Consider the following 19,126-nt stretch of genomic DNA (forward strand, 5'->3'; position numbering starts at 1 on the left):
CGGTAGTGCAGCAGGTTAAACGCAGGTGGCGCAAAGCGCAAGGACCAATATAAGGATCCTGGTTTGAGCCCCTGGCTCCCCACCTGCAGGGGAGTCGCTTCACAAGTGGTGAAGCAGGTCTGCAGGTGTCTTATCTTTCTCTCCCCCTCTCTGTCTTCTCCTCCTCTCTCCATTTCTCTCTGTCCTATCCAACAATGACATCAATAACAACAACAACTACAACAACAATAAAACAAGGGCAACAAAAGGGAATAAATAAATAAAATATTTTAAAAAAATTATTAACTGGAGTCAGGTGGTAGTGTAGAGGGTTAAGCACACATAGTGTGAAGTGCAAGGACCATCATAAAGATCCGGGTTCGAGTCCCCAGCTCCCCACCTGCAGGGGAGTCGCTTCACAGGCAGTGAAGCAGGTCTGCAGGTGTCTCTCTTTCTCTCCCCTTCTCTGTCTTCCCCTCCCCTCTCAATTTCTCTCTGTCCTATCCAACAACAATGACATCAAAAACAACAACAATAAAACAAGGGCAACAAAAGGGAATAAATAAATATAAAAAATTTTAAAAAAAAGATTTTTTACTTGTTTATTTCTGAGAGGTTGGGGTGGGGGAAGACTAGAGATGGCATTTCTGGTGCTGAGGAGCAAACCTGGGACCTCGTGCACAACTCTGCTGCCTCACTGTTTCCCCGACTATTAATTCTTTAAGGAAGTCCCAAGGTCAAACCATCTTCTTCCTCCTTGAGCCAGCTAGAAGCGAGTTTGAGAGGTGGATGGTTTTGTTGTGATAAAGACTTGTTCTTTGCTTCCTGACAGGCAAATGTAGCATATGGGAGAATCCAAAAAGCTTTTGAGATCTTCCATTTTGTCAGATCATAAGTTTGACTCACTTAAGGTTTTATCCCCCCACTTCCTGCCCCCCCCCCCCGGGCAATTACCCAGGAGCTCCAATAACCTGTGATACTAAAATGTCCCTTCTGAAGACAAATGTTGCTTTTGGAGAGAGTCTGCTATTGGTGGTACTCTACTCCTGGTGGATTTGGTGGTGAGATTAACTTAAATTGGTGTTTCTCAAAAGCCCCATGTTATGCATCTTATCCTCTTCTTGGTGACTATGAAGGTGAGGTTGGAAGCATGGGATGTTGTTGCTCTTTAGTCCCAGGACCCACCCCCCACAATGGAGTTGGCGGTAGCTGTCCTGAAGGACCTGCTCCGATATGCTGCCCAGCTTCCTACGCTGTTCCGGGAAATCTCCATGAACCACCTTCCTGGCCTTCTCACCTCCCTGCTTGGCCTCAGACTAGAGGTGAGACTCCTCAGACTTCTGGTCACTTGCCTCCCCCTCTGCTTGGCCCCTTGTGGTATCTGCCCTCGCTCATGCCTAGGGTTAAAGAATACCATGGGAAGTGACTGGGGACTAGGACAGGAGAAGTAAGGCACGCCGAGAAAAAGCACCTGGAGTACATGGAGAAGGGAAGGGAGGTGGTGGGGTTGAGAGGGGCTCTGGGTGGGTGCATTGGGCTTTCCCAGATTTCTGAACGTTTGTTTTTCCCACAGTGTGAGCTTTCAGCTCTGGAGGGCATGAAGGCTTGCATGACTTACTTTCCTCGGGCATGTGGTTCTCTCAAAGTAAGTATTCATGGAAACTTCTGCTAGTGTGAGCCTTAAGGAGGGTGGGCAGGAGATAGCTCACCTGGCAGAGAACACACATTACCATGTGGAGGACCTGGCCACCACAAGGGAGTATCATGTGAAGGGTAATCTTTATGAATGGCATGGCTGTCCTGCGGTATCGCTCCCCCACGTCCTGTTTCTCTTCTTTCAATTCCAGTATTTATCGAGGACATGCTGATTTATTAAGAATGCTGTTATTTTTGAGGGTACATTTTTTGTTTTTCACCCTCCATCTAAACAAAGAGTTCACTAGGAGCAGTAGAGTTGAAGGGGGTAGGGGAATCTTTTTATTTTTTTATATTTATTTATCCCTTTTGTTGCCCTTGTTTTTTTATTGTTGTTGTAGTTATTATTGTTGTTATTGATGCCATCGTTGTTAGTTAGGACAGAGAAATGGAGAGAGGCGGGGAAGACAGAGGGGGAAAGATAGATACCTGCAGACCTGCTTCACCGCCTGTGAAGTGACTCCCCTGCAGGTGGGGAGCCGGGGGTTGAACTGGGATCCTTACTCTAGTCCTTGCACTTTGCGCCACCTGCGCTTAACCTGCTGCACTGCCCGGCGTCCAGGGAAAGAATCTTCAAAAAGAAAAAACCACAACAATGAAAAAGGATGGCCCTCAGAAGCAGTGAATTTGTAGTGCAGACACAGAGCCCCAGTGATAACCCTGGAGGCAATAATAATAATAATAATAATAATAATAATAATAATAATAATAAATAATTAGGCCTTATTGATGTCTTCTGATTCCACTGTAGCACTTTACATATATTATCTTCTTAATCCACATAGATCACTCTACTTACCTAACACTAGTAGAAATTGGAATCTAACTCTCTGAAGCCAAAACTCAGAATCATTTAAAAAAAATTTATTATTGGATAGAGACAGCCAGAAATCAAGAGGGAATGGATTAATAGAGAGAGAGAGAGAGAGAGACACGGAGACATCTGCAATACAACTTCACTAGTTGCAAAGCTTTCCCCTGTAGGTAGGGACCAGGGGCTCAAACCTGGGTCCTTGTGTATTGTAACATGTACACTCAACCAGGTGCACCACCACCTGCCTCCCCCCTTTTCTCTTCTTTTAAATAATATATTTATTTTGGATAGAGACAGAAATCAAGAGGGAAGGGAGAGAGGGTGAAAGAAAGGAGAGAAAGACACCTGCAGCACTGGTTCATCACTTGTGAAATTTTTCCTCTTGCAGGTGGGGGCTGAGGGCTTGAACCTGGGTCCTTGTACAGTGTAATATGTATAATCTATGGGGTGCACCACCCCCCACCCCCCAATCTTAACTATGGACTATTCTTTCTACTTAGTTTACTCACTTCTAAAATGCCTTGTCCAATTTTCCACCATTTTACCTTTGTTATTGAAGTACTTGTAATTTCCTCCTGGAAGCCTTTCTGCCTTAATACTTGCCTATAACTTCCCTAACACTTTTCTCTCCTGATATTCCTGACTAAACTCCCGCTGTCATTTCCCTACCTTTTCCCCCCAGTGTCCTCACAAGGCCTTGTTGGACCAAACCAGTGGGATGTATATGGGTCAGGTGAAGAAGGAGGTCAGTGAAAGAATTGGTTTTGTTTTCAGTGAAGTATAACTAATATGAATGGTTAACAAATTTTGCCAGAATAGTAATGGTTAAAGGATTATTTATCGTTGGCACAGCTATGTTTTACCATCTAATTGGATGCCAGTGTGGAGCACAGATATTTCTTCTCAATGAAATCGTCTTTCATATTTTGTTATCTTCATCATTGGTTGGTTGTCCATTAGGAATTCCCTTACACTGATGAAAGCATAAATGTATAGACATGTGGAATTAGTGACAGTTTATTTTTGTTAAGATTTACTTATTAAAAGGAGAAGAAAGAGAACCAGAGCATTCCTCTGGCATATGGCACTCTGAGGTTCAAGTTTCTCTGGACTTCATGCTCTTGAGTCCAACATGCTGACCACTGTGCCACCTCCAGGGTAGCAATATATATATATATATATATTTTATCAGAGCACTGCTTAGCTTTGGCTTCTGGCAGTGGTGGGGGGGATTAAACCTGGGACTTCAGAGCCTCAGGCATGAGTCTCTGCATAACCATTATGCTATCTACCCCAATAAGTCTTTAAAAATAGTGTTGGAGAGAGAGCATCATGGTTATGCAAAAAACTTTACAAGCCTGAGGCTCTGAAGTCCCAGGCTTAATCCTCAAAACTAACAGAAGCCAGAGCTGAGTAGTCAGTGCATTAGAAAAAAAAAGAAGAAGAAGAAGAAGAAAAGATAGTAGTGTGGTCTAGTAGATGGTGTAGTGGTGAAGGCATTGGACTCTCAAGTATGAGGTTCTGAGTTCAGTTCCCATTAACACATGTATCAGAGTATGTCTGGTTTTTTTCCTCATTGATAAATAAAATCTCTTAAAAAACAAATAAAATGAAGGAAGAAAAGAAAAATAAAAAATCAGCTGGGAGACTAAGAAAATGTGTGGTGTTTGGGATCGAACCTGAGACCTCATACATGCAGACCATGTGCTCCACTGAGCCACTTCCCCAGATGCAATCTTTCCCCCTCCCTCCCTCCCTCCCTCCCTCCCTTCCTTCCTTCCTTCCTTCCTTCCTTCCTTCCTTTTCTTCTCCCTCCCTTCCTTTCCTTTCTTTCTTGTGTACAGTTAATAGGGCTTGGTGTCTGCATGGCCACTGTTCCTGGTGGCGGCCTTTTTATTTTGCCCTGATAGAGAGAGGGAGAAATAGGGGTCTGGTGGTGGGGAAGGGAAACTTGCAGCACTGCTCCACTGCTTATGAAGTTCCCCACAGCTACTCCCCTCTCCCACAGGCAGGGCTAAGGGGCGTGAACCCTTAGTGGTGTGTGCTTGACTGGGCATGCCAACTCCCAGCGCCATTCAGGTGTGATTTTTTTTTTCCCCCTTTGATAAACCAAAAATACTTTAATTAGTATGTTTGTGTAAAAAAAAAAAAAAGAAACCATCATTTTTCTACAGTGTGCTGTGAGTTAACCTCTCAGATGAGGTATGCTAGATCCCTGGTGCTTCCCCCCAGGCCCCACAGTGGTCACAGTTTGTGAGGCTGTGTGTGTCTACCTGCAGTTTCTCATGATAGTGGAGCGGGAGCTGAGTGTCGCCCTGCAGGTAGAGAGGTGAACGGTCATGATGATTAAGATGCCGGGCATTTCTCCTGCTTGTGCATTTGCATTTCTGGTGAAAATAATCTGTTACAAACCTCTATTAGCTGTGCAGTTTCTCAAGTTACTTCTTGCAGACTTTTCATTTATTGTGTGTTAATGTGCAGAGAGAGAGGAGGGGGCAGACAGAGGGAGAGGTATCACAGCACTGCTGTGATGGTGTCCTAGGTGGTACTGGGTCTCAAACTTGGGTCTTCTTACATGATAAGGTGAAAGGCCTATGGGAAATATCCATGGGAGGTTAAGTGCATACATAGCGTGCAGGGACCCGGGTTCAAGCCCCTGGTTCCTACCTGCAGGGGGGAAGCTTCACGAGTGGTGAAGCAGGGCTGCAGGTGTCTGTCTCTTCCTCCCCCCCAACTTCTCCCTGTCTCTATCCAATAATAAGTAAATAGATAAACAAAAAGAAAAGAAAATATCCATGGGAAATAATGTTAAATGCTTATGGTACAACCTCCAAGTCCATCCCGTCTCTGTCGCTTCTGAGATTCATTTCCTTACCCTTCCTCCAGCCTCATTCCTATAGAATGGACATAATCACAGGATAACTGTCTCATTGGGTTATTGTGAAGACCGAATCCGTAGTATATGATATTAAATACGGATGAGCTGTCTTCTGGCCCTGCCCTGCATGTTTTGAGTACTTATCCCAAACTGATTATTAAAAACATTCACAGGAGGGAGTCGGGTGGTAGCACAGTGGGTTCAGTGCACGTGGCGCCAAGTACAAGAACCTGTGTAAGGATCCCGGTTCGAGCCCCCAGCTCCCCACCTGCAGGGGAGTCGCTTCACAGGCGGTGAAGCAGGTCTGCAGGTGTCTATCTTTCTCTCCCCCTCTGTCTTCCCCTCCTCTCTCCATTTCTCTCTGTCCTATCCAACAACGATGACATCAATAACAACAATAATAACTATGACAACAATAAAAAAAGGGCAACAAAAACATTCATAGGTTGTTTCTGAGTGTGTATTTCTTTTCTCTAAGAATAAAGTATTACTGGAGGGGCTGGGCAGTGGCGCACCTGGTTTAGCACACATGTTATATTGTGCAAGGACCCAGGTTCGAAAGCTTTACGAGTGGTGAAGCAGGGCTGCAAGTGTCTCTCTGTCTCTCTCCCTATCTCCCCCTCTCAATTTCTGGCTGTCTCTATCCAATAAATAAATAAAGGTAATAACAAAATATTACTGGAAAAATTTCCTCTGTTGAGGATTTTATTTTGCTACAAACATGTTGAATAAGAACTTTGAAAAGGCCCCAGGGCTACCAGATGGGAGGTGAGTTGTACTTGGGAAGTCTTGCAGATGTTTTCTTAGGAAACTTATTATTACTGTTTTGGAGTTTTTGTCTATTCGTTTCCTAACTCCCAGAACTCCCAGGACTGCTAAAATCTCTAGGCTCAGGATTACTCCACCCAACTGATGGATCTCAAGCATTCTGTGTCCATGAAGTTAGTCCTCACAGAGACTTTACTTCTCCTTGCCAACTTGATTAATAGTTCTTTGGAACAAGTGAGACTACAAGCCCTGTTCCTAAGAAATATCAGATGTTGCTGGGTGTGTACCTTTGTATGCATTTTACTTTGCTTTAATACCACAGCCAGGCTTTTTATGGCCTCAGCCCAGTCAGGGTTTTGTTTTTTTGCCAGACCACTTCTAAGCTCCAGATTATGATGGTGCTGGGGATTAAACCTGGGACCTTTCTTGCTTCCAATGTGAAAGACTTTTACTTAGTTAGTATAGAAACAGAAGTTGAGGAGGAAGAGGAAAATATAGGGAGAGAGGAAGATACTTCCAGCTCTGCTTCACCACTCGTGAATTTTCCCCCTACATGTGGGGAGGGGGGACTTGAACCTGGGGCCTTGTGTACTGTAACCTGTGTTCTATACTGAGGGTGACACCACCTGGCCCCCATGAAAGACATTATTTATTTATTTATTTTTCATTATTATTATTGGCTAGAGACAGAAAAATTGAGAGGGGAGGGGTAGAGAGGAAAGAGACAGAGACACCTGCAGCCCTGCTTCACCACTTGTGAAGCTTTCCCTCCGCAGGTGGGGGCCAGGGCCCTGAACCTGGGTCCTTTTGCAGTTAGTGTGTGCTTAACCAGGTGCGCCACCACCTGGCTCCTGAAAGACATTTTACATAGCCACTGTACTATCTCTCCCTAGCCCCCAACTTAAAAAAATTGTTTTAACCAGAGCATAGCTCATTTCTGGCTTGTGGTGGTGCTAGAGATTAAACTTGGGGCTTTGGAGCCTTAGGCATGAAAGTCTTTGCATGACCAGTACACTGACTCCCTGACCCTCTGCCCAGTTTTGTAAGCCAGAATTTCAAGGTTAAGTATGAGCAGTAAGTTGACCCAAAGTACTAAATACCACTATGGTTGATGGCTATGGCAACTCTAAGAAATGGTGGCTTCATTGGAGAAGCCAGCAAGCCAGGAGACCTGTGGGCGGATAGTCTTTTTGGTTTGAATTGTGAGACCCTTCCACATCAGGCATGAAAGGGAATTCACCTTCTTCTTTTTTTTTTTTTTTTTAATATTTATTTATTTTCCCTCTTGTTGCCTTTGTTGTTTTTCATTATTGTTGTAGTTATTGTTGTTATTGATGTCGTCGTTGTTAGAAAGGACAGAGAGAAATGGAGAGAGGATGGGAAGACAGAGATGGGGAGAGAGACACCTGCAGATCTGCTTCACCGCCTCTGAAGCGACTCCCCTGCAGGTGGGGAGCAGGGGGCTCGATGAATTCACCTTCTTAACCCATCTTGAATGGAGCTTGAAGAAATGTTAAGTGAGAAATCATGTTAAGTAGAGCCAGAGTCGGTTCCAGCTTCTTGTTTTCCCTACACTCTGTTTTCTTAACCTGAAGGTCAGCATCTGGTATTTATCTCTACTTCAGTGTGTTCCTCCTAATTTTTTCTTGGGAAGGGTGTTGGAGGGGGTGGCTTATGCATTCATGATTTCACTGCTGCTCTGGCTGCTTTTTCATTCTGATAGACAGAAGGAGACACTGGGGCACTTGGAACTGCACCTGGGCTCTGTGCTTGGGGAGACATTCACCACACCCAGTGAGCTCTTTCTCACTATGTCAGTATTTTTTTTTTTTTTTTTTTTGCCTCCAGGGTTATCGCTGGGGCTCAGTGCCTGCACTGTGAATCTGTAGGCTATTTTTCCCATTTTGTTGCCCTTGTTGTGGTTGTTATTGTTGTTATAGCTGTTGTTGGATAGGACAGAGAGAAATCGAGAGAGGAAGGGAAGAACCAGAGGAGGAGAGAAAGATATCTGCAGACCTGCTTCATCACTTGCAAAGTGACCCCCCCCCCCCCCGCAGGTGGGGAGCCAGGGACTCGAACCGGGATCCTTATGCTGGTCCTTGCCCTTTGCATCATGTGCACTTAACCTGCTGCGCTACCGCCCTGCCCCCGTTAGTATTTTTTTTAAGAAAAGCAGAAAGAGAGAGTGAGAGAGACCACAGCACTAAAGCTTCCTTCAGTTGGGAGCAGGGCTCAAACCAGAGCCATGCACATGGCAAAGCAGCGCGCTATCCAAGTGTGCTATTTTATCAGCCCTAATTTAGAATTCTTCATTTTTCCTTTTTAAAATTTGGTGCTGTCAGTCCCTTAGAATGTTTTAAATTCTTTTTTTTTTTTTTTTTTTAAAGAGTGGTCCGGGAGGTGGCGCAATGGTAAAGCTTTGGACTCTCAAGCATGAGGTCCCGAGTTTGATCCCTGACAGCATATGTGTCAGGGTGATGTCTGGCTCTTTCTCGCCTATGTTTCTCATAAATAAATAAAATCTTAAAGAAAGAAAGAAAGAAAGAAATTGCAAAGGAAACCAGTTCTGTTAAAATGCATGTTTAAAACACTGTGATAAAGTTGTATGTCTTTACTAATGTGTCAGATAAGATCTAGCAGCAAACCCAATAATAACTTCTTGCATTTCAAATTAGGATGTGTGTGAACAATAGTGCTGGATAACATGTTAAAATTATGATGTTGATGGGTGGAGGGTAGGTAACATAATGGTTATGCAAAAAGACTCTCATGCCTGAGGCTCCAAAGTCCCAGGTTCAATCCCCTGCACCACCATAAGCCAGAGCTGAGCAGTGCTCTGGTAAAAAACTAACAAAAAATTATGATGTTGCGCCTTGCAAGGTGGGACAGTTGGGTGAAGTATTAGACTCTCAAGCTTGAGGTCAGAATTCTATTCTTTTGGCATTGCATGTGCTGGAGTGATGCTCTGGTTCTTTCTTCCACCCTCCCCCTCCTTTTAAAATATTTTATTTATTTTTTTAAATTTTATTTATATATTAATGAGAAACACAGGAGGAGAGAAAGTCAGACATCACCCTGGTACATGTGCTACAGGGGATTCAACTCAAGACCTCATGCTTGCGAGTCCGATGCTTTATCCACTGCGCCACCTCCTGGATCACTAAATAGTTTATTTATTAATGAGAAAGGAGGAGAGAGAAAGAACCAAACATCACTCTGGTACATGTGCTGCCAGGGGTTGAACTCAGGACCTCATGCTTGAGAGTTTAATGCTTTATCCACTGAGCTACCTCCTGGACCATCTCTTTCTCATCAATAAATAACTTTTTTTAAAAAATTTTTTTATATTTATTTATTATCCCTTTTGTTGCCCTTGTTTTTCATTGTTGTAGTTATTATTGTTGTTATTGATAAGACACAGAGAAATGGAGAGAGATGGGGAAGATACAGAGGGGGAGAAAAAGATAGACACCTACAGACCGGGGTTCGAACCGGGATCCTTATGCCAATCCTTGTGCTTTGCACCACCTGCGCTTAACCTGCTGCGCTACAGCCCGACTCCCGGGTCACAGCTTTTTATGTGTGTTTATAATCAAAAGAAACACTACATTTTGATTACAGGTTAGTGAAAACTTTTCTAAAGATGTTCTCGTTCCCCTATCTGTGCTCATGGACCTCTTTGGTTCAACCCTCAAATAGTTTCTGAGGTGTAGCACTCCTGCACTGGCACCTCTAGCAGGTAGAGTTAATTGTTAACAGACAAGTCTCTGCTCTAAGGTGTGCTGCCTTCGTTATGCCCCAGCAGCCTCTCCCCTTCTCTCAACCTTATCCTTCCTCAGACTTCTGTGTAAGTGATACGACCTCGGTTTGGAACCTCATTTCTCATCTTATGTGGATTGAAAGTTGGAACATGAGTTGCTCTTTTCAGTACCTTGGATCCTTTTGATTTGAGGAAAATGAGTGTTAGTTTGCAAACGTTGGAAAGAGGGAACCTAGATACCTCACATGGGCCAGACCCTTTATTTCTTCTGAACCGTGAGGTTAAAAACAAGAGCTGGGAGCCAGGCGGTGGTGCAGCAGGTTAAGTGCATATGGCGGAAACCGGCATCAGGATCCCAGTTCGAGCCCCCGGCTCCCCACCTGCAGGGGAGTCGCTTCACAGGCGGTGAAGCAGGTCTGTGGGTGTCTGCCTTTCTCTCCCCCTCTCTGTCTTCCCCATCTCTCTGAAATTCTCTCTGTTCTATCCAACAGCAATGACAACAATAATAACAAAGATAAACAACAAGGGCAACAAAAGGGGGAGAGTTAAAAAAAAGAGCGGACACCCAGGATGTCTTTGTACGTGAAAATATGTCCGTTTCCCGGTGTTGCTGCCCCATTTGAGCGCTTTGCTTCTGTCTCTGCAGGAAAGCAAAAGGCCTGGGCTCAGATTCTGTAGGAAATGGACAGAGTGGGTGTTTCTGGTCTTTGGAAGTGACTCATCCGCATCTTCCTTTCTTCTAATTCAGGGCAAGCTGGCCTCATTTTTCCTGTCGCGAATAGATGCCCTGAGCCCTCAACTCCAGCAGGTAAAGGAAAAGGAGATTGAAAGCCCAGGAACCTGAGCCCTAACTTTCTCTTCTCCCCATTCTTTGGTTATCTCTTTATCTCTCTTTAGTTTTTTTTAAACCTTATTTTATCTGATAGAACGGAGAGAAATTGAGAGGGAGGGGGAAATAGATAGGGAAAGACAGAGAGACACCAACAGCACTGCTTCACCACTCTTGAAGCTTTCCCTCTGCAAGTGGGGACCGGGGGCTCGAACCTGGCTCCTTATGTGTGGTAATAGTGCACTTAACCAGGTGTGCCACCACCCAGCCCGAGATTCTGTCTATTGGAGCTTTTAGGCGATGTCTCCTTGCTGTTAACATGCCTGCCTTCTGCTTCCGTGTCCCAACTGTGCTTTCCTGCCTTGTTGTCTCTGTCCATGTTCCCTCAGAGCTCTCTCGCATACCCATCTTTGTTGGCATTGCCAGAGGTGGGGAGAGTCTGTTCCTGGACCAGAGTTCTGTCTGACTACCTTTCTCATCTTTCTTCTGCAGTTGGCATGCGAGTGTTATTCCAAGCTGCCCTCTCTAGGGGCTGGTTTTTCCCAGGGCTTGAAGCATACTGAGAGCTGGGAGCAGGAACTGCACAACCTGTTGACCTCCCTGCACAGCCTTCTGGGGGCCCTGTATGAGGGAGCAGAAGCAGGTAGGGCCGTGACTGCTAGGTACACGTGGCAGGATGGTTGAGGAACTTGGCAGGAGGGGACCAGGAGGGTGGTGCAGAGATGTGGGTCTGTTGGTTTTGAGGTAAAATGCACTAGGATATTCGTGGTTCATCCACCACAGATGGAAAAGGAGGGGCTGGGAGGTGGAGCAGTTGTGAAGGGGGCTGTGTTTCTGTGTAGTTCCCATGCAGCATGAAGGCCCTGGAGTCGAGATGCTGCTCTCTCCCTCTGAAGATGGCGATGCCCATGTCCTTCTCCGGCTCCGGCAGAGGTTTTCTGGACTGGCCCACTGCCTGGGGCTCATGCTTAGGTGTGTGTATGCTGGAAGGAGGAAGGGCCTGAAGCAGGGAGGCCTGAGGAGTGGGGCAGGGGGCGGGGGTGGGGCTGCTGTCTTCATTATGAGGAAGGGATTTGGGTCACACTGCGGAATCTGCACTGAGGATCTCCCTGTTTTGGTTCTCTTTAGCTCTGAGTTTGTGGCCCCTGTGTCCGTCCCTGTGCAGGAAATCCTCGATGTCATCTGCCGGACCCTCAGCATTAGTGCCAAGAACATCGTAAGTGGTGTTTGTCTTCTGCTGTTGTTGCTCTGTGTGCTCCCCCCGCTTTTGTTGTCCTAATTGCTTAACGTTGTGGCTACTGTCGTTGTTATTGGATAGGACAGAGAGAAATGGGGAGAGGAGAGGAAGACAGAGAGATCGAAAGAAAGACAGACACCTGCAGACCTGCTTCACTGCTTGTGAATTGACCCCTCCTGAAGGTGGGGAGCTGGGGGCTCAAACCGGGATCCTTATGCCGGTCCTTGCACTTTGTGCCATGTGCATTTAACTCGCCGCACTGCCACCCGACCCGCCCTGTGTGCTTTTTCTTTTCTTTCCTTTTAAAAAAAGACTTTGTTTATTTACTAATGAGAAAAATAGGAGAAAGAACCAGACATTACTCTGGTATATGTGCTGCCCAGGATTGAACTCATGACCTATGCTTGAGAATCCACTGCTCCAACTCCTGCACCACGCTTTTTTTTTTTTAGTCAGAGCCCTGCTCAGCTCTGGCTTATGGTGGTGCTAGTCGGAGACTTTAGAGCCTCAGGCATGAAAGCCTTTTTGCATAACATTCTGTTACCTCCCCTGGGTTTTTCTTCTATTCCCAGCTCTTGCTTGGGACCCAGGGCAACCTGTAAAGCTCCATTACTCTGCCACCACGTTGCAGATGCTACCATGATGCCAACCTGACTTCCCTGTGCAGATGACCCCACCAATGTGTCCTGTAACCCCGCCTCCCCAGATCCCTGCCCCACTAGGGAAAGAGACAGGCTGGGGGTCCGGATTGACCCGCCTTCTTCTTCTAGCGTTTGCCCTTCTTCCGTAGCCAGTCAACAGGTCAGGCTGAAAGCTAGGTTGATTGACCTGCCAACGCCCATGTTCACCAGGGAAGCAGTTACAGAAGTCAAACCTTCCACTTTCTGCACCCCATAATGACCCTGGGTCCATACTCCCAGAAGGATAAAGAATAGGAAGGCTACCAGGGGGAAGGAATGGGATACAGAGCTGGTGGTGGGAATTATAGAATTGTACCCCTCTTATCCTATGGTCTTGTCGATCATTATTAAATCAATTTAAAAAGAAAAAAAAAAACACTGTGGGTTCGAAACTTCCAAGACTGTGTCAGCCCTGAGGTTGTCCTGGGCAGCTTTTACCCAGATGCCATCATTTCCATCTCCAGTGCAGGCAACAGGACAGTGAATTCAGTCCCATGCTGTGGGGATACTTGGGACTTGGGTGTGCATTTGCATTTGCTGAGAACTGTAACCATTCTGCCCCTCATTCTCCCGCCAGGGTCTGTTTCCGAGGATGAGGGTTTGATCTGGTTTGGAGAGCTGGGTGTGATCTGGTTTGGAGAGGTTTAGGTTTGTTTTTTTCCCCATAACATATGTGTACACACACACTTAGTCACTTTTTGAATATCAGAGCACTACTCAGCTCTGGCTTGTGCCATGAGATTCTGTTTGCATAACCATTGTGCTTTCTCCTCCACCCTTAGTCACATCTGTCTGTTCTCCCTTCCAGCTTCTCTTTCTGTCTAACTGTGCCCCCTCCTCCCCCCTTATTTTATTTATTTATTTATTTATTTATTTATTTATTTATTTTTGCCAATTTTTCCTCCAGAGCTTGCTTGGAGATGGTCCCCTCCGGTTGCTCCTTCTCCCTTCTATCCACCTTGAAGCCTTGGACCTGCTGTCTGCTCTCATCCTTGCGTGAGTAGGATTGGGCAGAGTGGGGTGAAGGGACTTGGACCTGCTGGGAATGAGGGTCATAGTCCTGTCTTTGTGTCCCCCTCTCATCCTTGCCGCCCCCCCCCCCCCAGGTGTGGAAGCCGGCTCCTGCGCTTTGGATCCCTGATCATCCGTCTGCTGCCCCAGGTCCTCAACGCCTGGAGCATTGGTCGAGACAACCTCTCTCCAGGCCAGGAGAAGCCTTACAGGTGACCTCCAAAGAAGGGTGGATGGTGGGGAAGTTGAGATCTCTGAGGGAGGAGAGCATGAGATCTGTTTTACCGATTCCCCTCTCACAAGCTGCCCTCCCTCGTTCCACAGCACTCTGAGGACCAAGGTGTATACTGTTTTAGAGCTTTGGGTGCAGGTGTGTGGCGCTTCGGCAGGAATGCTTCAGGGAGGTGCCCCAGGAGAGGCCCTGCTCACCCACCTGCTCAGTGACATCTCCCCTCCAGCCGACACCCTTAAAGTGAGTTAGGCCTCTGTGGCCCAGGACGAATCTCTTCACCGAACACCACCTCACGGTCTCTCTCCCTTCCTGTTTGCCGATGTGGTTTCTGGTCTCCTCCCTACCAGCTGCGCAGCCCCCGAGGGAGTCCTGATGGAGGTTTGCAGACAGGGAAGCCCAGTGCTCCCAAGAAGCTAAAGCTGGATATGGGCGAGGCCATGGCCCCACCCAGCCACCGGAAAGGGGACAGCAATGCCAACAGTGACGTGTGTGCAGCTGCGCTGAGAGGTAGGTGAGACCTGTACCCTGTATCCTTGGGTGCTGGCATGACTTGGGGTGATAGTCCAACCAATTGCTGAAGTGGAGGGCACAGATACAACATAGAACCAGCCCCAACCCTGTGGAGTGGCTGCAAGAAGGAGCAGAAGCAGCCATGCAGCTCCCAGGGCGACAGAAGAGCCTCGTCTGCTTGCTCAGCCAGTGCTTTGCCTGCCTGTCTCGTGCCCGCAAGGCGGTCTCAGCAGCTGGTGGAAACTTCTGCTGTGGCTTACGATCTCTCAGGACAGGCTGCGCAGGGGGTCTCCCTCCTCCCAACAGTTGCTGATCTGTGTGCAGAAGCAGATGGCTGGGGACTGTGCGGGCCGTGGGACAATGTGGCACCGCCACCCGCTCCATGTGAAGAGGGGAGGTGGCGGTCTCTAGGAGCAAAGTGTACATTTGTCTTGTGCTACCTGTATCTTGCCACTGTTACCGTGTTGTGCCACTGCGTTAACAACCCTAAACTGTAGAGATACTAAAAAAGGGAGGGGGTGACAGGTGGCGGCACACCTGGTTAAGTGTGTATGTTACAGTATGTAAAGACCTGGGTTGAAGCTCCCCCTGGTCCCCACTTGCAGGGGGGGGACTTCATGAGCAGTGAAGCAGGTCTGGAGGTGTCTGTCTTTCTCTCTCCCACTCTCCCTCCCTTCCTGTCTCCTCCTTCCCGCTAAATTTCTCTGTTCTATCAAATAAAATTTAAAAAGTTAAAAATAGGGGCCAGGCAGTGGCACAACAGGTGAAGCACACACATTACAGTGTGCAGGGATCCAGGTTCAAGCCCCTGGTCCCCACCTGCAGGGGGAAAGCTTCACAAGTGGTGAAACAGGGCTGCAGGTGTCTGTCTGTCATCCTGTCTGTCTCCTCCCCTCTCAATTTCTGTCTCTATCCAGTAATAAATAAGTAAATAAAACAAACAAAAAGTTTAAATAAATGAATTGTTTTTATTTATTTTTTTAAACTTTATTTTCCCTTTTGTTGCCCTTGTTGTTTTATTGTTGTAGTTATTGTTGTTATTGATGTCGTTGTTGTTGGATAGGACAGAGAGAAATGGAGAGAGGAGGGGTAAGATAGACAAGGGGAGAGAAAGACACCTGCAGACCTGCTTCACCGCCTGTGAGGCGACTCCCCTGCAGGTGGGGAGCCGGGGGCTCAAACCTGGATCCTTACGCCGGTCCTTGAGCCACGTGTGCTTAACCCATTCCACTACCACCCGACTTCTGAATCATTTTTTTAAAAAGTTTTATTTATGAGACAGTGAGGGAGAGAAAGAAAGGGAACCAGAACATCACCCTGGCATGTGCAGTCTAGGGACAGAGCTCAGGACAAGTCAGGACCTCGGACAGGAGAGTCCAGTGCTTCACCTGCTGCTCCCCTCCTGTGCTGTGCTGCTAGAGGTGCTTGTAAGGTTCCTCCCATGTTGTAGCTGCGGGACCTGAGGAGCAGTGAGCGGGGCGCTCACCTGTGCTTCTGAAGCCCTTGGTCTCACTTCCGCTCCTAGCCTGCCTCTTACCCGCCATTCTCCTTCCCCAGGCCTCAGCCGGACCATCCTCATGTGTGGGCCTCTCATCAAGGAGGAAACTCACAGGGTTAGTGGAGCCTGGTCCCTGTGGAGATTGGGGAGGGGCCACTGATCTGTACATGGGCAGGGAAGGGTGGTGGTAGGGGTACCGCCCAGAAGTGGATCCATTCAAACCTGGAAGTCGACCCTGAGAAGGGTTGGGTTGCCATGGTGATGTTTCCAGGTGTTGCCTATGTCCTTTTCAGAAACTGCATGATTTGGTCCTGCCCCTGCTCATGGGGTTCCAGCAGGGTGACGTCTTAGGCACCTCCCCATATACCAGCTCCCGCTGCCGCCAGGAGCTCTACCGCCTGCTGCTGGCTCTGCTGCTGGCGCCTTCTCCCCGCTGCCCTCCTCCCCTCACCTGTGCCCTGCAAGCCTTCTCCCTTGGCCAGAGAGAGGACAGCCTTGAGGTAACTACTGACTGGGGCCAAGCCCAGCTCTTTGGTGTTAGGTTGTCCTTGTTTCTGTCTCCGGCCCCTTGAAGCCTGCCGCCACGTGCTCACGCTTGCCTCTCTTTGTTCTTCAGGTCTCCTCTTTCTGCTCAGAAGCACTGGTGACGTGTGCAGCTCTAACTCACCCTCGGGTCCCTCCCCTGCAGCCCATGGGCTCCACCTGCCCCACACCTGCACCGGTTCCCCCTCCTGAGGCCCAGTCTCCATTCAGAGCTCCACCTTTCCACCCCCCAGGCCCCATCCCCTCAGCAGGCCCTATGCCCTCGGCGGGCCCTGTGGCCTCAACGGCTCCCATGCCCTCAGCAGCTCCCATGCCCTCTGCAGGCCCGATGCCTTCAGTGGGTCCAATGCCCCCAACACGTCCTGGACCTCCAGCGACAGCAAACCACTTAGGTCTATCTGTCCCAGGTCTGGTGTCCGTTCCTCCCCGGCTTCTTCCCGGCGCAGAGAATCACCGGGCAGGCTCAAATGAGGACCCCGTCCTTGCTCCTAGTGGCACCCCTCCACCGATACCCTCAGATGAAACTTTTGGGGGGAGAGTGCCCAGACCAGCCTTTGTTCACTACGATAAGGAGGAGGCATCAGATGTGGAGATCTCCTTGGAGAGCGACTCTGATGACAGTGTGGTGATTGTGCCTGAAGGGCTGCCACCCCTGCCACCCCAGCCCCCCTCAGGTGCCACGCCACCCCCTGTAGCTCCAGCTGGACCCCCGGCAGCCTCCCCTCCTGTGCCAGCCAAGGAAGAGCCCGAAGAGCTTCCTGCAGCCCCAGGGCCTCTCCCTCTACCTCCACTCCCACCAGTTCCTGGCCCAGTGACACTCCCACCACCCCAGTTGGTCCCTGAAGGGACTCCTGGTGGGGGAGGAGCCACCGCCATGGAAGAAGATTTGACAGTCATTAATATCAACAGCAGTGATGAGGAGGAGGAGGAGGAGGAGGAGGAGGAAGAAGAGGAAGAGGAGGAGGAAGAAGAAGAGGAAGAGGAAGACTTCGAGGAAGAGGAAGAGGATGAAGAAGAGTATTTCGAAGAGGAAGAAGAAGAATTTGAGGAGGAATTTGAGGAAGAGGAGGGTGAATTAGAGGAAGAAGAGGAAGAAGAAGAAGATGAAGAGGAGGAGGAGTTGGAGGAGGTGGAAGAGTTGGAGTTTGGCTCTGCAGTGGGGGAGGCAGAAGAAGGTGGGCCTCCAGCCCCAAGCCTGCCCGCAGCTCTGCCACCAGCAGAGTCCCCCAAGGTGCAGCCTGAGCCTGAGCCCGAACCCGGGCTGCTGCTGGAGGTGGAGGAGCCGGGTGCAGAGGAGGAGCAAGGGGCCGAGATGGCCCCCACGCTAGCCCCCGAGGTACTCCCCTCACAGGGTCAGGCGGAGAGGGAAGCGGGAAGCCCACCGGCCAGCTCCCCACCCCCCCAGGAGCTTGTTGAAGAGGAACCCTCTGCTCCCCCAGCCTTGCTGGAAGAGGCGGCTGAGAGTGGGGATGACAAAAAGCCACCTCTGCCTGAGCCGTCTGCGGCAGAGGAGGAGATGGAGATGGAGACAGAGGCAGCAGACCTCCCGGAGAAGGTGAGCAGGCCAGGCTGGGAGGGCGGCTCGGTTGGGAAGGGACAGCCAGTGGTGGGAAGAGGTTTGTCTCCAGCCCTGCATGTGTGCAACTATTTCAAATCTTACTTCTTTGTCCTCAAAAGGAGCAGGATGATACAGCTGCCATGTTGGCGGACTTCATCGATTGTCCGCCCGATGACGACAAGCCACCACCTGACACAGAGCCTGACTCCTAGCCCTCTGCCACGCTCCCTCACCTCATTGCCAATAAAGTTATGTCCTTGGGTATTGGCTGCTGCTCTGCCTTTTGCCACAGTTCCGTCTCCAGGCAGAATTCCTGTTGTCTGCCAGGCTTTTCCAAGCACCTGTAATATCCCCAGGTGTTTTCACGGGCGTCCCACTGTCTCCATCCTCCAGGGGAGGAACCATCGACCTACAGTGGTACCTGACGCCTTTGTCGCTCAGCAAGCCAGTGCCAGAATGTCAGAACCTTTGCCTTCTGCTCTTGCTGGTGCTGCACACCTACTGGGTTGTCTGGATATGTGGAGTAGGCAGGTGAAACCCTCCTTTTGAGTTTGCATTCCAGGTGTGGGAACCTTTAAAGAAAACGTGTACCGATGAGAACCCGTATAAGTAGATGTGTATCTACACACATACACACCGCACCACACCACACCACACGTACACCACACCACACCACACGTACACCACACCACACGTACACCACACCACACTACACGTACACCACACCACACGTACACAACACCACTCCACACTCCACCCACACCACACCACACTCCACCCACACCACACCACACCACACGTACACCACACCACTCCACACGTACACCACACCACACGTACACCACACCACTCCACACTCCACCCACACCACACCACACCACACGTACACCACACCACACGTATACCACACCACACCACACTCCACCCACACCACACCACACCATGTCCACCTCTTCCCCCCCCCCAAGTCTAGCAGACTGAGCAGTTATGTTGGAAGCTTAGAAAAACATGAAAAGGTAGAGAAGTTTGCTCACTAAATTCTGGGGAATTTGGATCTTGGGTGGCTCATATTAAGGGGGCCTTCAATCCATCGTGAGCGTGAGAGATGATCTCTGTTCTGGTCCTTGCATTAAC

The 19,126-nt window shown here is 48.7% G+C and overlaps 1 protein-coding gene across 2 annotated transcripts in view; it reads left to right on the top strand.

Annotated features, from left to right (window-relative positions):
- Positions 1-18,256, top strand: part of PELP1 (proline, glutamate and leucine rich protein 1) — a 29,434-nt gene extending 11,178 nt beyond the window's left edge. Inside the window, exons 4-17 of one of the 2 annotated variants that reach the window (XM_060204222.1) lie at positions 1,152-1,301; positions 1,553-1,624; positions 10,643-10,702; positions 11,216-11,366; positions 11,566-11,695; positions 11,852-11,939; positions 13,548-13,636; positions 13,747-13,863; positions 13,976-14,123; positions 14,231-14,390; positions 15,951-16,006; positions 16,227-16,391; positions 16,508-17,989; positions 18,112-18,256. In XM_060204222.1, coding sequence (XP_060060205.1) covers positions 1,152-1,301; positions 1,553-1,624; positions 10,643-10,702; positions 11,216-11,366; positions 11,566-11,695; positions 11,852-11,939; positions 13,548-13,636; positions 13,747-13,863; positions 13,976-14,123; positions 14,231-14,390; positions 15,951-16,006; positions 16,227-16,391; positions 16,508-17,989; positions 18,112-18,204 — 2,961 coding nt within the window. In that variant the 3' untranslated portion in view covers positions 18,205-18,256. Of the gene's footprint in view, positions 1-1,151; positions 1,302-1,552; positions 1,625-10,642; positions 10,703-11,215; positions 11,367-11,565; positions 11,696-11,851; positions 11,940-13,547; positions 13,637-13,746; positions 13,864-13,975; positions 14,124-14,230; positions 14,391-15,950; positions 16,007-16,184; positions 16,392-16,507; positions 17,990-18,111 lie in introns of both variants that reach the window. The other variant, XM_007521592.3, reaches the window with a different exon arrangement.
- Positions 18,257-19,126: the final 870 nt, after the last annotated feature.

This window comes from Erinaceus europaeus, chromosome 12 (assembly GCF_950295315.1).
Source record: "Erinaceus europaeus chromosome 12, mEriEur2.1, whole genome shotgun sequence".
In the NCBI taxonomy this organism is placed as follows: domain Eukaryota; kingdom Metazoa; phylum Chordata; class Mammalia; order Eulipotyphla; family Erinaceidae; genus Erinaceus; species Erinaceus europaeus.